At 51.7% G+C, this 14,290-nt stretch overlaps 1 protein-coding gene across 1 annotated transcript; it reads left to right on the top strand.

The window, feature by feature from the left end:
• Nucleotides 1–315: 315 nt before the first annotated feature.
• Nucleotides 316–10,764, top strand: LOC138581971 (zinc finger protein Gfi-1b-like). Its single transcript, XM_069652877.1, has 2 exons — nucleotides 316–695; nucleotides 9,897–10,764. The coding sequence occupies exons 1-2, from the start codon at nucleotides 494–496 to the stop codon at nucleotides 10,124–10,126; spliced, it is 432 nt and encodes a 143-aa protein (XP_069508978.1). The 5' UTR covers nucleotides 316–493; the 3' UTR covers nucleotides 10,127–10,764.
• The last annotated feature ends 3,526 nt before the right edge of the window (nucleotides 10,765–14,290 follow it).

The raw sequence follows: 14,290 nt of genomic DNA, 5'->3' as shown, positions 1-14,290 counted from the left end.
CGCTGTCCCTACTGTGCCGCTATGCTCGGTATCACTCTTGCTCTGTGGAAGTGTGAAGGTGAGTAGGCGGTTTAGCCAGTAGGCATCCTTGCACTCTTGAAGGGCATTAGTCATTTCATCACAATGACGTGTTCAGGAAAAGTGTCGCTGTAACGCTGAGGCTCCTGAGATGGGTGCGGGGGAGACGAACCCTATTGTGAACCACAATCTGCGCTGTCTGTTTAGGGTAGTGATCCCACCTCGCTCTACTTTCACATGATGCACCCGGGCCGCACAGGTGTGTGAACACTGAGCCATGACATCGATGTGTAGTCATTCATGCCGTGTTAACCAACAGCATTAACAATGCCATCGCAGCTTCACTGTAAACATGGTAATTGTGTCTAACCCACACGTGTGCTCCCAGGACGCCCTGCCATTGGTCAACATCTCAGAGGAATGAGTGGTGCACTGCCCGTCATGGGCTTGATGAGCTGACCGTGCAGGGAAGAAGATGGCGCTTAAACGGGCTTTTATCTTTTCCCTCCAGGAGAAAACCTTTGCCTGCCACATCTGCAGCAAGGCCTTCAAGCGCTCGTCCACTCTGGCCACTCATCTGCTAATCCACTCCGACACCCGGCCGCACCCCTGCCATTACTGCGGCAAGCGCTTCCACCAGAAGTCCGACATGAAGAAGCACACCTACATCCACACAGGTGAGAGGCGCACGCGCGCAGCACACCCACAGCAAGACAGAGAGAGACACCCCCTGTACTGTACTAGTGATGGACGCGCCCTCTGCACAGCCAGTCACACGCAGCACATCCACAGCAAGACAGAGAGAGACACCCCCTGCACTGTACTAGTGATGGACGCGTCCTCTGCACAGCGAGGCGCACACACGCAGCTCATCCATAGCAAGACAGAGAGAGAAAGACACCCCTGCACTGGTTATGGACGTGCCCTCTGCACAGCCAGTCACACGCAGGACACCCACAGAGAGACACGCCCCCTCTGCACAGGGAGGCACACGCACGCGGTACATCCACAGCACAACAGAGAGAGAGAGAGATCCCCCCTGCACTAGTGATGTACGCGCCCTCTGCACAGCCAGTCACACGCAGGACACCCACAGAGAGACACGCCCTCTGCACAGCCAGTCACACGCACGTACATACACAGAGAGACACGCCCCCTGCACTAGTGATGGACGCACCCTCTGCACAGGGAGGCACACGCACGTACATCCACAGCACAACAGAGAGAGAGAGAGAGATCCCCCCTGCACTAGTGATGTACGCGCCCTCTGCACAGCCAGTCACACGCAGGACACCCACAGAGAGACACGCCCCCTGCACTAGTGATGGACGCGCCCTCTGCACAGCCAGTCACACGCAGCACATCCACAGCAAGACAGAGAGAGACACCCCCAAACCCCCTGCACTAGTGATGGACGCGCCCTCTGCACAGCCAGTCACACGCACGTACATACACAGCAAGACAGAGGGAGAGACACACCCCCTGCACTAGTGATGGACGCGCCCTCTGCACAGCGAGGCACACGCACGCCCCTCCACAGCACGGCAGAGAGAGAGACACACACCCCCTGCACTAGTGATGGACGCGCCCTCTGCACAGGGAGGCACACGCACGTACATACATAGCAAAACAGAGAGAGAGAGATCCCCCCTGAACTAGTGATGTACGCGCCCTCTGCACAGCGCAGCGCACACATGTACATCCACATCAAGACAGAGAGAGAGAGACACACCCCCTGCACTAGTGATGGGCGCGCATACGCGCATTCACAGCAAGACAAGGAGAGAGACACCCCCCTGCACTAGTGACGGACGCGCCCTCTGCACAGGGAGGCACACGCACGTACATCCACAGCAAAACAGAGAGAGAGAGCCCCCCTGCACTAGTGATGTACGCGCCCTCTGCACAGCGCAGCGCACACATGTACATCCTCATCAAGACAGAGAGAGAGAGACACACCCCCTGCACTAGTGATGGGCGCGCACACGCACATCCACAGCAAGACAAGGAGAGAGACACCCCCCTACACTAGTGATGGACGCGCCCTCTGCACAGGGAGGCACACGCACGTACATCCACAGCAAAACAGAGAAAGATCCCCCCTGCACTAGTGATGTACACGCCCTCTGCACAGCCAGTCACAAGTAGCACACCCACAGCAAGACAGAAAGAGAGAAACCCCCCTGCACTAGTGATGGACGCGCCCTCTGCACAGAGAAGCACACGCACGTACATCCACAGCAAGACACAGAGAGAGAGACACCCCCCCTGCACTAGTGATGGACGCGCCCTCTGCACAGTGAAGCACACACATATACATCCACAGCAAGACAGAGAGACACCCCCCCCCCTGCACTAGTGATGGACGCGCCCTCTGCACAGCGAGGCGCACGCAGCACATCCATAGCAAGACAGAGAGAAAGAGACACACACCCCCTGCACTAGTGATGGACCCGTCCTCTGTGAGGCACATGCACACAGCACATCCACAGCAAGACAGAGAGAGACACACACCCCCTGCACTAGTGATGGACACACACATCCTTAGCAAGACAGAGAGAGAGACACCCCCTGCACTGGTGATGGACGCGCGCTCTGCACAGCAAGGCGTGCGCACGCAGCACATCCACAGCAAGACAGAGAGGCAGACACACCCTGTACTAGTGATGGACGTGCCCTCTGCACAGAGAGGCACACGCACGCCGCACATCCACAGCAAGACAGAGAGAGAGAGAGACACGCCCTCTGCACTTGTGATTGACACGCCCACTGCACAGAGAGGCGCACGCACGCTGCACATCCACAGCAAGACAGAGAGAGAGATAGACACACCTCCTGCACTGGTGATGGACGCGCCCTCTACGGACGCAGCACATCCATAGCAAGACAGAGAGAGAGAGACACACCCCAGCACTAGTGATGGACGCGAGGCGCACGCTCGCAGCACACCCACAGCAAGACAGAGAGAGAGAGACACACCCCAGCACTAGTGATGGACGCACCCTCTGCACAGCGAGGCGCACACACGCACACCCACAGCAGTACTTCACAGTGAGACACAGACGGTGCGCACAGAGAAAATACCTCTGCATAGGTGAGAGACGTGCCCTTTGCACAGTGAGACACAGACCATGCCCACAGAAAACCCCCCTCTGCACAGGAGAGAGAGGCGCCCTCTGTACAGCTACACGCACACACATACTCCACTAATGTCCCCACAAAAATGTCGCTTGGCAAAAAAGTCGCCAAAAAATGACCGTTTTTTGCAGGGACATTATTACATTTAACATGTGGGGGACACCCCGCAACCTAAAAACCTTTTTTTTCAAGCGGAACGCAGGACACTCTCGCAACGCCTGCTCTCCTTGACCCCATATATATGGTCACCGGGGCTTTAAGTAGGGTAAGAAATTGAGGGGGGCCCTCATTTGGGCGTGTGGCTTGCATGATGGGGATGGCCTGAAAAGTACACAAACCATTGTAAGGTATGAAAACAAATATATAAATGTATGTAAGCATTTATATATTTATATATTTGTATGCGTACCTTACTATGGTTTGTGTACTCTGCAAGCCATCTTTTATAAATGTAGAAATATGTTGAAAAGTACACAATTCAGTCCATCTTTTATAAAGCTTTGCCTACAGACAAAGCCTGAGGCGTCTTTGTCCGTCAGCAAAGCTTTATAAAAGATGGCTTAAAGCCACCTTTTATAAACATAGAAATAAGTCACTCAGTCCCCAGGTTCGCCGAGGGTCAAAGACGCTTCAGTGACCTGGGGAGGTTGAAACAAAAGGGCAGCAACTTCCTCTGGAGGGGTCACCAGAGGAAGTTACCCTGACTGACAGAAGTGCCAGCCTGCCACAGTGACGCTGTGGCTGACTGGCACTTCTGTCAGCTTGCCTGACTTAGTGGCGGGCGCATCTCCCATCATGGCTGCGGCCATGGCAGGACAATGAGTCCCGCCGTGATGCAGTGGAACTGGGGGGCCCCATCAAGGCCCTGGCTCAGCCTCACCCTTTGGAGACTGCTGGGGCCTGGCCCCACTATCCCCGGGCCACCTAAAGCACTGATGGTCACCATATATAATGTCGCTGCAACCTTTTCCCGCCGACATTATGTATGGCGCCCATATGTATGGGGACAATATTACCCGATACCTACTCGACAGTGAGACACCAACCCTGCGCAGCGCACAGAGAAACACTCTCTGCACAGGTGAGAGAGGAGCCCTCGGGACAGCGAGGGACACCCTCGTACATACTCCACACTGAGACACAGAGCACGCACATACTCCACAGTGCGACACAGACCATGCACATACTCGACACTGAGACACAGACCATGCACATACTCCACACTGAGACACAGAGCACTCACATACTCCACACTGAGACACAGAGCACGCACATACTCCACACTGAGACTCAGAGCACGCACATACTCCACACTGAGACACAGAGCACGCACATAATCCACACTGAGACACAGACCATGCACATACTCCACACTGAGACACAGAGCACGCACATACTCCACACTGAGACACAGACCATGCACATACTCCACACTGAGACACAGAGCACGCACATACTCCACACTGAGACACAGAGCACGCACATACTCCACACTGAGACACAGAGCACGCACATACTCCACACTGAGACACAGAGCACGCACATACTCCACACTGAGACACAGACCATGCACATACCCCACACTGAGACACAGAGCACGCACATACTCCACACTGAGACACAGAGCACGCACATAATCCACACTGAGACACTGAGCACGCACATACTCCACACTGGGACACAGAGCACGCACATACTCCACACTGAGACACAGACCGTGCACATACCCCACACTGAGACACAGAGCACGCACATTCTCCACACTGGGACACAGAGCACGCACATACTCCACACTGAGACACAGATCATGCACAAACTCCACACTGAGACACAGAGCACGCACACAGAGAAACACTCCCTGCACAGGAGAGAGAGACGCCCTCGGCACAGTGAGGGACACCCACGCACATACTCCACACTGAGACACAGAGCACGCATACACTCCACACTGAGACACAGAGCACGCACACAGAGAAACACTCCCTGCACAGGAGAGAGAGACGCCCTCGGCACAGCGAGGGGCACCCACGCACATACTCCACACTGAGACACAGAGCACGCATACACTCCACACTGAGACACAGAGCACGCACATACTCCACAGTAAGACACACACCATGCACACATAGAAAAACCACTCCCTGCACAGCGAGGCACACACACGGCACAGTGAGACAAGAGGGACACGCACGCTGCACAGGTAAAGGGTTTTCTGTACAGATAAGATGCACCCCTTCACAGTGAGAGACCCCCCCTGTTCACAGATGATATAGTGCATTTTTACCGGCCAGGAAAGTGGTTAAATGTGGGAAAGGACATGTACGGTTGGAGGTTCCACTTGGAGCAAGAGACGCATAGTGGTTCTTGATGGTTGTAAGAACCAGGCCAATGGAGATGTTACCGATAAAGCAGGTAATGTTTTGGATTTTACGCCTGACAGGGTGGATGAAACAGTGGGCAGGGAGGTGGATTGTGGTGCGAGTGGGGTGGAACATGCTGTGGCTGACCAGGCTGGTGGTGATGTAGGAAGTACGGCTGAAGAAGAGCGTGTTGGGGAGGGGCGTCCAGCTAGACGTTGTGGACCTCCTGTTAAACTGAAGGACTGTGGGTTGTAGGCAGCATTTCATTGTTCTGTTTCACTAAGGTGATCCCACTGCTAATATGATGTACACAACAGTCATTGTTTTATCTTAAGCATTTAAGCTTTGTTTTTTTGTTTGTTTCTGATGTTTCCATTTTCTTGTTCATTTTTGTGTATGCTGTTATTGCATTCCATTGTTGTTGAAGGGAAGAGGATATGTTGTAATTGGTTTTTTTTTTTTTTTTTTTTATTTGTATTTGTATTTAATCTAAGTAAGATTTTTTAACAAAGGAAGAAAGTTTGAAAACGCACTTGATGTGTTTGTAACGTTTGACGTTCCTAATAGTTAAATAGTCGAGAGCAGCCTCACGTATTTGTCAGTGTAAAGAGGAAAAGAAAATCATTGAATCGTAGGAACGTTGTGTTGAGACTGCAGCGGAAGGAGGACATTAAAAATGTGCTTCATAATGTTTGTTGTTGGTTGGAATTGCGGGCGCGTGTGGAATGTTGTTCCAGCTTCATGGATCAACATTCCACAAGGGCCAGTTGGTTTATGGGCTTCTCTGGTGGCGGCTGCTGCTGGGGGTCCAGGAAATAAAGCTGTTAAACAATTTACCGGACTCAGCTTATTTCAATAGTCCCCTTTCTTTCTTCATTGGAACGCAGGCATCCACAGACATATTGTGACGCTGTGAAGCGCGGCTGGGTCCCATGTGTCTCCGCGCATACGTATAGGCACACCCTTCCTCCCTGACTGGGTGAAAGTGAAACTAATGAGAACTGGCGAAGCCAATAGATCTTGCTTTGCCAATTCTTGTGATTTGCAAATGAACAGAGTTCCCATTTGCTAAGATATGCCCAGATGGCAACGGCTCTTGTTTTCCCGGGAGCCATATTTGTAGTTTCATTGCTCTGACCAACGCTTATTAGACCCTGCTCATTTGCATATCATTGAAACTCTGCTCTTTTGATTAGACACTTCTGCGTTCATCCAATAAATGATGGGTTCGGTCCAATATGCTGATTCAAAACAGCACCAGCCAGGGTCGGACTGGGTCATAACAATGTCTGGGGCACCAATGAAAAAGTGCCCACAGATGCAAATGGCAATTCATTCCTTTTGTGACATTGTTTAAATAGCACCCAAGGGGGAGTTTTGTGATAAAGTGTGATGCAAATTGCGCATTTTAACGAATATTTATTCGGCAACACTGGTCAAAACGGCTAGTCACATAGTGAAGCAACTCACCAAACTGGCCCACATTGGGCAAAAAAGTGGCCCCCTTTGACCCAAAAAAACTGGCCCACACCTGCATTTTGTGTTTTTTGGTTCGAACATGGGCCTATTGTCCTATAAGCCAGTCCAATATCTGGCACCAGCTGCTTTAGCCAAAGTGATGCCCTCCCCTCCTCTGCCCTTTCCGGCAGCTTCGGGTCCTAACTACTGTTTGCGTGCTACATATACTGCGGTAGGCATACCATGCAAACAGACGCTAGGAACCTACACGGGACGGCGCTTTTTTGCACAAGCACCTGAAAATATCACCTCATAAAACCAAAACAGAATGAATGAATACCGCTCCTGAATGAACTTTAGAGACTGCCCTCCTCTAAGAGATTACATCTCAGAAAGAAACGGCTCAAATTGGAAACATGAACGCGCCTTTCATCAGAAAGGAGTTTAACGTATCAAGGACACGTCAACCATCTTCGAAGCTTAAACCTATCAATCTGATGCACGTGGCCCCAAAGAAGGTGGAAACAAGAGCAAACAACCTGCAGGCCATCCATTGGGCACCAGCAGAAAAATCAAGCCAATATCATTTGTAATCTGAGCAGCAATACATGATCTCTTGCCTCTGAGACACTGAACTCTAACCATTGATGTGCAAGCAATGAGCTAAAATATTCAGGAAGTGGACCAATTCGTCATCTATGTTCTTCTTTATGTTATCGCACTTATCAGACATTTAAGGTATGAATGCCTTCGGGGACCTACTCAAGCCTGGCTACGCATCGTTCATTCTCTGGCACGCGCAGTCGTTTGGTGTTTCTTATACCCGCCTCTTTGGCTACAATGTTACAGCAAGTGCATTATCACGGCAAGCTTCCCTCCACTGAATCTTACTCGAAAGTGCCCCTTCTTCAGAGAGCTTCGACAGCTTCAGAAAAGTCAACGTAGGGGGGGGGGGGTTGCCAACATTATCTAAAAGGCTGGAGCAAGGGTCTGCAACCTTTGGCTCTCCAGATGTTTTGGACTACAGCTACCATCCGTCCGCTCTTTCCAGCATAGACAATGGTGAGGAATCATGGGACTCAAAGTGCAAAGGATATGCGCCTAGAAGTATTTGATCCACAACTCCTCAGACTCAGCAAAATCTGTGGGCTTTACCATCGACAGTAACCTGGTATTCCAGAAACACGTAGGCCTGGTTCCGAATCTCCATTCTTCATCCCGCCTTATGGTCTCACACAGTGATGCGGGAAATGCCCTCCTGATTGGGCACCCAGCTACTGACTTGGCTCCCCTAAAAGAAGACCTCCATCCTGAAGAATGTATTATTACCGGTGCACAGAAATTTGACCGAATCAACGTGAAATACATTGGCTTTCTCTCCAGGTCAGGTGACTGTCCAAGACTGAATTTATCATCTGTAGTCATGAGTAGTAATTCAGCGTACATGGAGCCGAAGCTCTACATATCTGGTGGCACATGCTCCTAGCGCAGCAAATTGACCAATCAGCTTGAATCGCAACTCGTCTGCAAAGGGAGAACCTGCAAACAATTTTTCTTTTGTCAGACACCCACCCTCTGCAACTTGAACCTGGTGTTGGCTCGGAAAACCCCAACAGTTCTCCAATTACGGAAATCTCTCAAAACATGGCTTTTCCAACAACACCTGACCAAGGACTACTTCCACTGGACGCACATACTGACGCACAGACCTCAACTCGCTAGTGTTAAAAGATGCCAGCCCAAATACTGGCTACCCAAACTCTGTATAGCGCTCCTCTGCTCTCGATCGAGCTCTGCGATTTTTATAATCGAATAAATAATAAAATAAAAATCTGGAGATTTGCAGGTTTCAAACACCAGGCCTCGAGGCCATTGCATAGAAATAATATCTAAGAGCAATATCCTCAGTTTTCAAAAAAGGAGTTAATGGCTACACTATATAAAATCCAAATGGAATGGGTACAAACTAGAAAAGGTTAACGATAAAGCAAACTAATGTGCTTAAATGTGTGTGCGTGTGTGTGCGTGTAAGCATATATAATGATATACATGGGGGGATGGATGACGCTCCTAAACGCTTTATACAGTAATCACTACATACGCTTAAAAATGGCACCTGCAACAGGAGCGGTGTTCGAGAAGACCGTATGGAGTCCTCTTGCAGGTCCGCAATGCAGTTGCTCAGTCCTACTCCCGGCTGTATCCCCTCGCTAAACTTGAAGCTGCTGCACACTTCAGGCTCTCTGACTTATTTGGGGCGGTTCCTATTCTTGTTTTAGTTCTTTTGGTGAAGGGAGTGGCGCAGGTTGGGAAGGGCAAGGACATTTGTGGATATGAGAGAGGGGTAAGATCATCTCTTTCTAAAACCCCACCTCTAGTTCTTCATGGGATGAAAGAATCTTTCTCCAAGGCCTTCTCATCCTAGGATGCGGGATATGATATGATGACTTATTTATAACGTGCTTAATACCCAGAGGTTTCTAAGCGCGGACCCGGGGATTGAACCTGTGTTTCCCCGCATCTATTTTATGCCAAGGCGAGCAGAGGTGTTGCTAAGGGGAGCCTTAGGGGGCTATAGCCCCAGGTCTTTTGGTTGTAGCCCCGGATAGAATCTCAGGCTCTACAACCAAAAGGCTATACCTAGCCCTGAGTCCCGACAATCCAGACATTGGTGTAGCCCCAGATATTTTCCAGACCTAGCAACACCCCTGCTGCTGAGCTATCCTTTGATCCTTTTGTTCTTTTTTGCTAGTAGGTCTCTCATTGAGTATTGCTGTAAGACCGTGCCCCCTTGCATTAGCCATTCAGACTTACCTCTCTCCTAAATATTCGTACAAGGCGTTCTAATGTGTGCGATTGAGGGATTAGCCCTTGGCTACTACTATCTCAAAGTGCTGTTGTCCTCTTTCCATTTCCCTACAGGAGAGAAGCCGCATAAATGCCAAGCGTGCGGGAAAGCCTTCAGCCAGAGCTCCAACCTGATCACTCACAGCCGCAAACACACCGGGGTGAAGCCGTTCGGCTGCGGCTCGTGCGGAAAGGGCTTTCAGCGCAAGGTGGACCTGCGGAGGCACCAGGATGCGCACCCTGCCTTTAAGATCGCGCCTGCCGCTGGATCCCTAAGTCTGCGACCCCCATCGCAGGAGCTCTGAGCACAATGTTGAGTGCACCTCATGGGTGACCACAATATCGGACAGGATACGTTGAGTAAGATGTACACACCAGAATGACGTCAAGTTGTATAGCTATGACTTGGAATAAGCTCCTGATCAATTTCCCCGCTATGGGGGATATTTATTTACGCAATAGATAGAAACCTAGAAGCCTGCACCAGAGAAACGTGAGCCAAGTCTGTTGAAAGTGACTTTGTGGGTGACGCAAAGCTCAGAACTCATGGTTATCCACTGTGTGACACTTATGCCTGATTCCTAAGTAGAGTGTCACCCCTACATTGTGTGACCACCGGTCGCTCAGCAATCAGCGACTTGCACACCGGCACTTAATGTATGTGTGGGGAAGGAGCTTCCTGAGTTATGGAGGCCTGGTAGTCATCAATGGTGGTGGCTGCAAGGTCAGGAAATTGTTTTTAAGTTCAATTTAAATTGTGCTTATCAAATGGCAATTTAAAATGTACATGGCAAGGCATGTGAAGGTCTTCCATAAACTTACGGTCGCTGCCCAAAATATATAATGAAAATGAGAGAAGGCTCAAAATGGGGAATGAAAAGTCTAGAAAACACAAAATAATGAATTTGGAAATGTGTAATAAAAGAAAAAGTTGATTTCTCCCTGTTAGCTTCCAGAGCCTGGATGAAGCAAGAAGGATGGTGAGGCAGCTGGCAACAATGTTGTCGGGTAGAACTTAAGGGTGTGTACAAGTAGTGTGAAGGAGTTTACCCCTTATTTGAGTAGAAGTGGCCAAAAGAAAAGGTAAGACGGTGGCAGGGCTTAGGTCAGGGGTTATTATGTAGTCCAACTATATGAAGTTTATGCTTTCATTCATTAAGCCATTCAATTTGCGATTTTTTATTTTTTTTTATTTATAAATTAATAGTTATGTTATGTTACTTGGCATTTATATAGCACCTTATGTGTCATTGATATGATCTCAAAGTGCTGGTAGGTTGAACGCCCTAGGGAACCGCAGTTCAAGCCAGTAGAGAGAGAGAGAGTGTCGTATGGTGGGCGCACCGGATATGTGTGCAGCTGGTGTGGTTGTTGCATGATAGCTGCTTCTTAGCGGTAGGTATTGTGCTGATGAAATCAGTTGGATGTGTTCAGTCTGGAGGGGGGACACCCAGACTGAGTTCTGGCTGCGTTAGGCCTGAGGAGACGCCTAAGATAGTGGGTATGTGCTAGCTAGCTGTGTTTTATTGGGATGATGAGGTGTTCGTGGGGTCATGTTAGTATGAGAACAGCTAGGCCGAATGTGTCATAGTATAGCTGTGTTCTAGTTGAATGATGGTGTATAGGAGAGAGTAAGCGTAGTAGTGTGATATGGTGGCATGACATTTGCCATTTAATTTTGACGTCTTGTATCTTTTATACTTTCAAGATTTTCATATGAAACCAAAAGAGCAAGCACTGTTGGCACCTGTAGTCCAGTGTCTTTACGAGGCAATTTTAACCCCTTAACTGCCAGGCTAGTATGCAAGTCTATGCAAAAAGGACGAGCATACTTCGCAAAAGCATGTGTGAACAGCACGCATACACATTGCATGCGTGCAGTTTCACTCTACTCCACATTTCCATTCAATTGCACAGTGGAGGAGGGGATGGAATAGAAAGTAGGTTTCCGCCACCCCCATTCTCTCCATCATACAAATGCAAGCGTGTATGTCAGCATGACCTTTTCATGCTGGCGCAAATGCTTTGGGTTGCTCTGAAATCTGCCTGCTTCTTACATCAGCAAAAAGAAGGTGGATTCCATGGGCCTCCAGCCATGCGTAAATGGCAGGTGGTGTTCATTCCTTTTACACTATGCGATTCCACCTGCATTGACACCTTGGTTGTGCACTTCGTTGCGCAAATGACTAGCATTGCACAGAGGGGACCTGTTTGCACCATTCGCATTGGAGGAAAATGGCCGCCCGGGAGTCTCCTTCTATCGCGTGAGATCCCTGTGCGACACTGTCAACTAACAAAACGCCCACATACTTCGAGGCACTAGGCAGTGTAGCTGTCAGTGACTCCTGCTCAGATTTAAAGGGGAAGTCCTTCTGCATGAATGTCTTTCAGGTGCATTCCTCTCCCTGCTCCTTCTTCTGCAGAGGGGTCTTTGGGTTCTGATGATGGAGGCCGGTGGCTCTGATTGGCTGGCAGAGCCATTTGTCAGGAGAAGCAGCAGCGGTCCTGGAGTTGCAGCTGAGGACTAATGGTGAACAGTAAGCAGCAGAGCCAGCATCCGCAGCGAGCTTTGAGGCTTGCCAGATATAATTTCAGGGGCCACCGACCCAGGTCTGCTCTCTGACACCTAGGGAGGGTCAAACCTAGTCTGAGTCCCGCCGTCACTGGCACAGGTCACCTAGCCAGGCCATTTGCTACAGGGGGCGGAGCCAGGCCTAGTATGAGGCCCGACGTCACTGTCTCAGGTCTGCTCTGCGACACCTAAGCAGGCCACTCGCTCAGGTCTGCTCTGCGAAACCTAGCCAGGCCACTTGCTACAGGGGGTGGGGCCAAGCCTAGTCTGAGTCCCGCCGTCACTGGCACAGGTCACCTAGCCAGGCCACTTGCTACAGGGGGCGGGGTCCAACCTAGTCTGAGTCCTGCCGTCACTGGCACAGGTCACCTAGCCAGGCCACTTGCTACAGGGGGAGGTTCAAACCTAGTCTGAGTCCCGCCGTCACTGGCACAGGTCACCTAGCCAGGCCACTTGCTACAGGGGGAGGGTCAAACCTAGTCTGAGTCCCGCCGTCACTGGCACAGGTCACCTAGCCAGGCCATTTGCTACAGGGGGCGGAGCCAGGCCTAGTATGAGGCCTGACGTCACTGTCTCAGGTCTGTTCTGCGACACCTAAGCAGGCCACTTGCTACAGGGGGCGGGGCCAAGCCTAGTCTGAGGCCCGCCGTCACTCGCTCAGGTCTGCTCTGCGACACCTAGCCAGGCCACTTGCTACAGGGGGCGGGGCCAAGCCTAGTCTGAGGCCCACCATCACTGGCACAGGTCTGCTCTGCGACACCTAGCCAGGCCACTTGCTACAGAGGGCGGGGCCAAGCCTAGTATGAGGACGGCCGCCACTGGCTCAGGTCTGCTCTTCGACACCTAGCCAGGCCACTTGCTACAGGGGGCGGGTCAAACCTAGTCTGAGGCCCGCCGTCACTGGCACAGGTCTGCTCTGCGACACCTAGCCAGGCCACTTGCTGCAGGGAGCGGGGACAAGCTAGTATGAGGCCAGACGTCACTGGCTCAGGTCTGCTCTGCTACGCCTAGCCAGGCCACTTGCTACAGGGGGAGGGTCAAACCTAGTCTGAGCCCCGCCGTCACTGGCACAGGTCACCTAGCCAGGCCATTTGCTACAGGGGGCGGAGCCAGGCCTAGTATGAGTCCCGACGTCACTGTCTCAGGTCTGCTCTGCGACACCTAAGCAGGCCACTTGCTACAGGGGGCGGGGCCAAGCCTAGTCTGAGGCCCGCCGTCACTCGCTCAAGTCTGCTCTGCGGCACCTAGCCAGGCCACTTGCTACACGGGGCAGAGCCAAGCCTAGTATGAGGCCCGCCGTCACTCGCTCAGGTCTGCTCTGCGACACCTAGCCAGGCCACTTGCTACAGGGGGTGGGGCCAAGCCTAGTCTGAGTCCCGCCGTCACTGGCACAGGTCACCTAGCCAGGCCACTTGCTACAGGGGGCGGGGTCCAACCTAGTCTGAGTCCTGCCGTCACTGGCACAGGTCACCTAGCCAGGCCACTTGCTACAGGGGGCGGGGTCAAACCTAGTCTGAGGCCCGCCGTCACTCGCTCAGGTCTGCTCTGCGACACCTAGCCAGGCCACTTGCTACAGGGGGCGGGGCCAAGCCTAGTCTGAGGCCCACCATCACTGGCACAGGTCTGCTCTGCGACACCTAGCCAGGCCACTTGCTACAGAGGGCGGGGCAAGCCTAGTATGAGGCCTGACGTCAGTGGCTCAGGTCTGCTCTGCGACACCTAGCCAGGCCACTTGCTACAGGGGCGGGGCCAAGCCTAGTCTGAGGACGGCCGTCACTGGCTCAGGTCTGCTCTTCGACACCTAGCCAGGCCACTTGCTACAGGGGGCGGGCCAAGCCTAGTCTGAGGACTGCCGTCACTGGCTCAGGTCTGCTCTGCGACACCTAGCCTGGCCACT

Source organism: Ambystoma mexicanum, chromosome 3q, assembly GCF_040938575.1.
Source record: "Ambystoma mexicanum isolate Mex_15411 chromosome 3q, UKY_AmexF1_1, whole genome shotgun sequence".
In the NCBI taxonomy this organism is placed as follows: Eukaryota; Metazoa; Chordata; class Amphibia; order Caudata; family Ambystomatidae; genus Ambystoma; species Ambystoma mexicanum.
This window is presented reverse-complemented; position numbering and strand designations above follow the sequence as displayed.

Excerpts from the sequence above, each read along its gene's own strand:
- LOC138581971 (XM_069652877.1), top strand. The coding sequence starts at position 494 with ATGGCGCTTAAACGGGCTTTTATCTTTTCCCTCCAGGAGAAAACCTTT. Across the intron at positions 696-9,896 it reads GCACACCTACATCCACACAG|GAGAGAAGCCGCATAAATGC; the intron begins GTGAGAGGCGCA and ends ATTTCCCTACAG.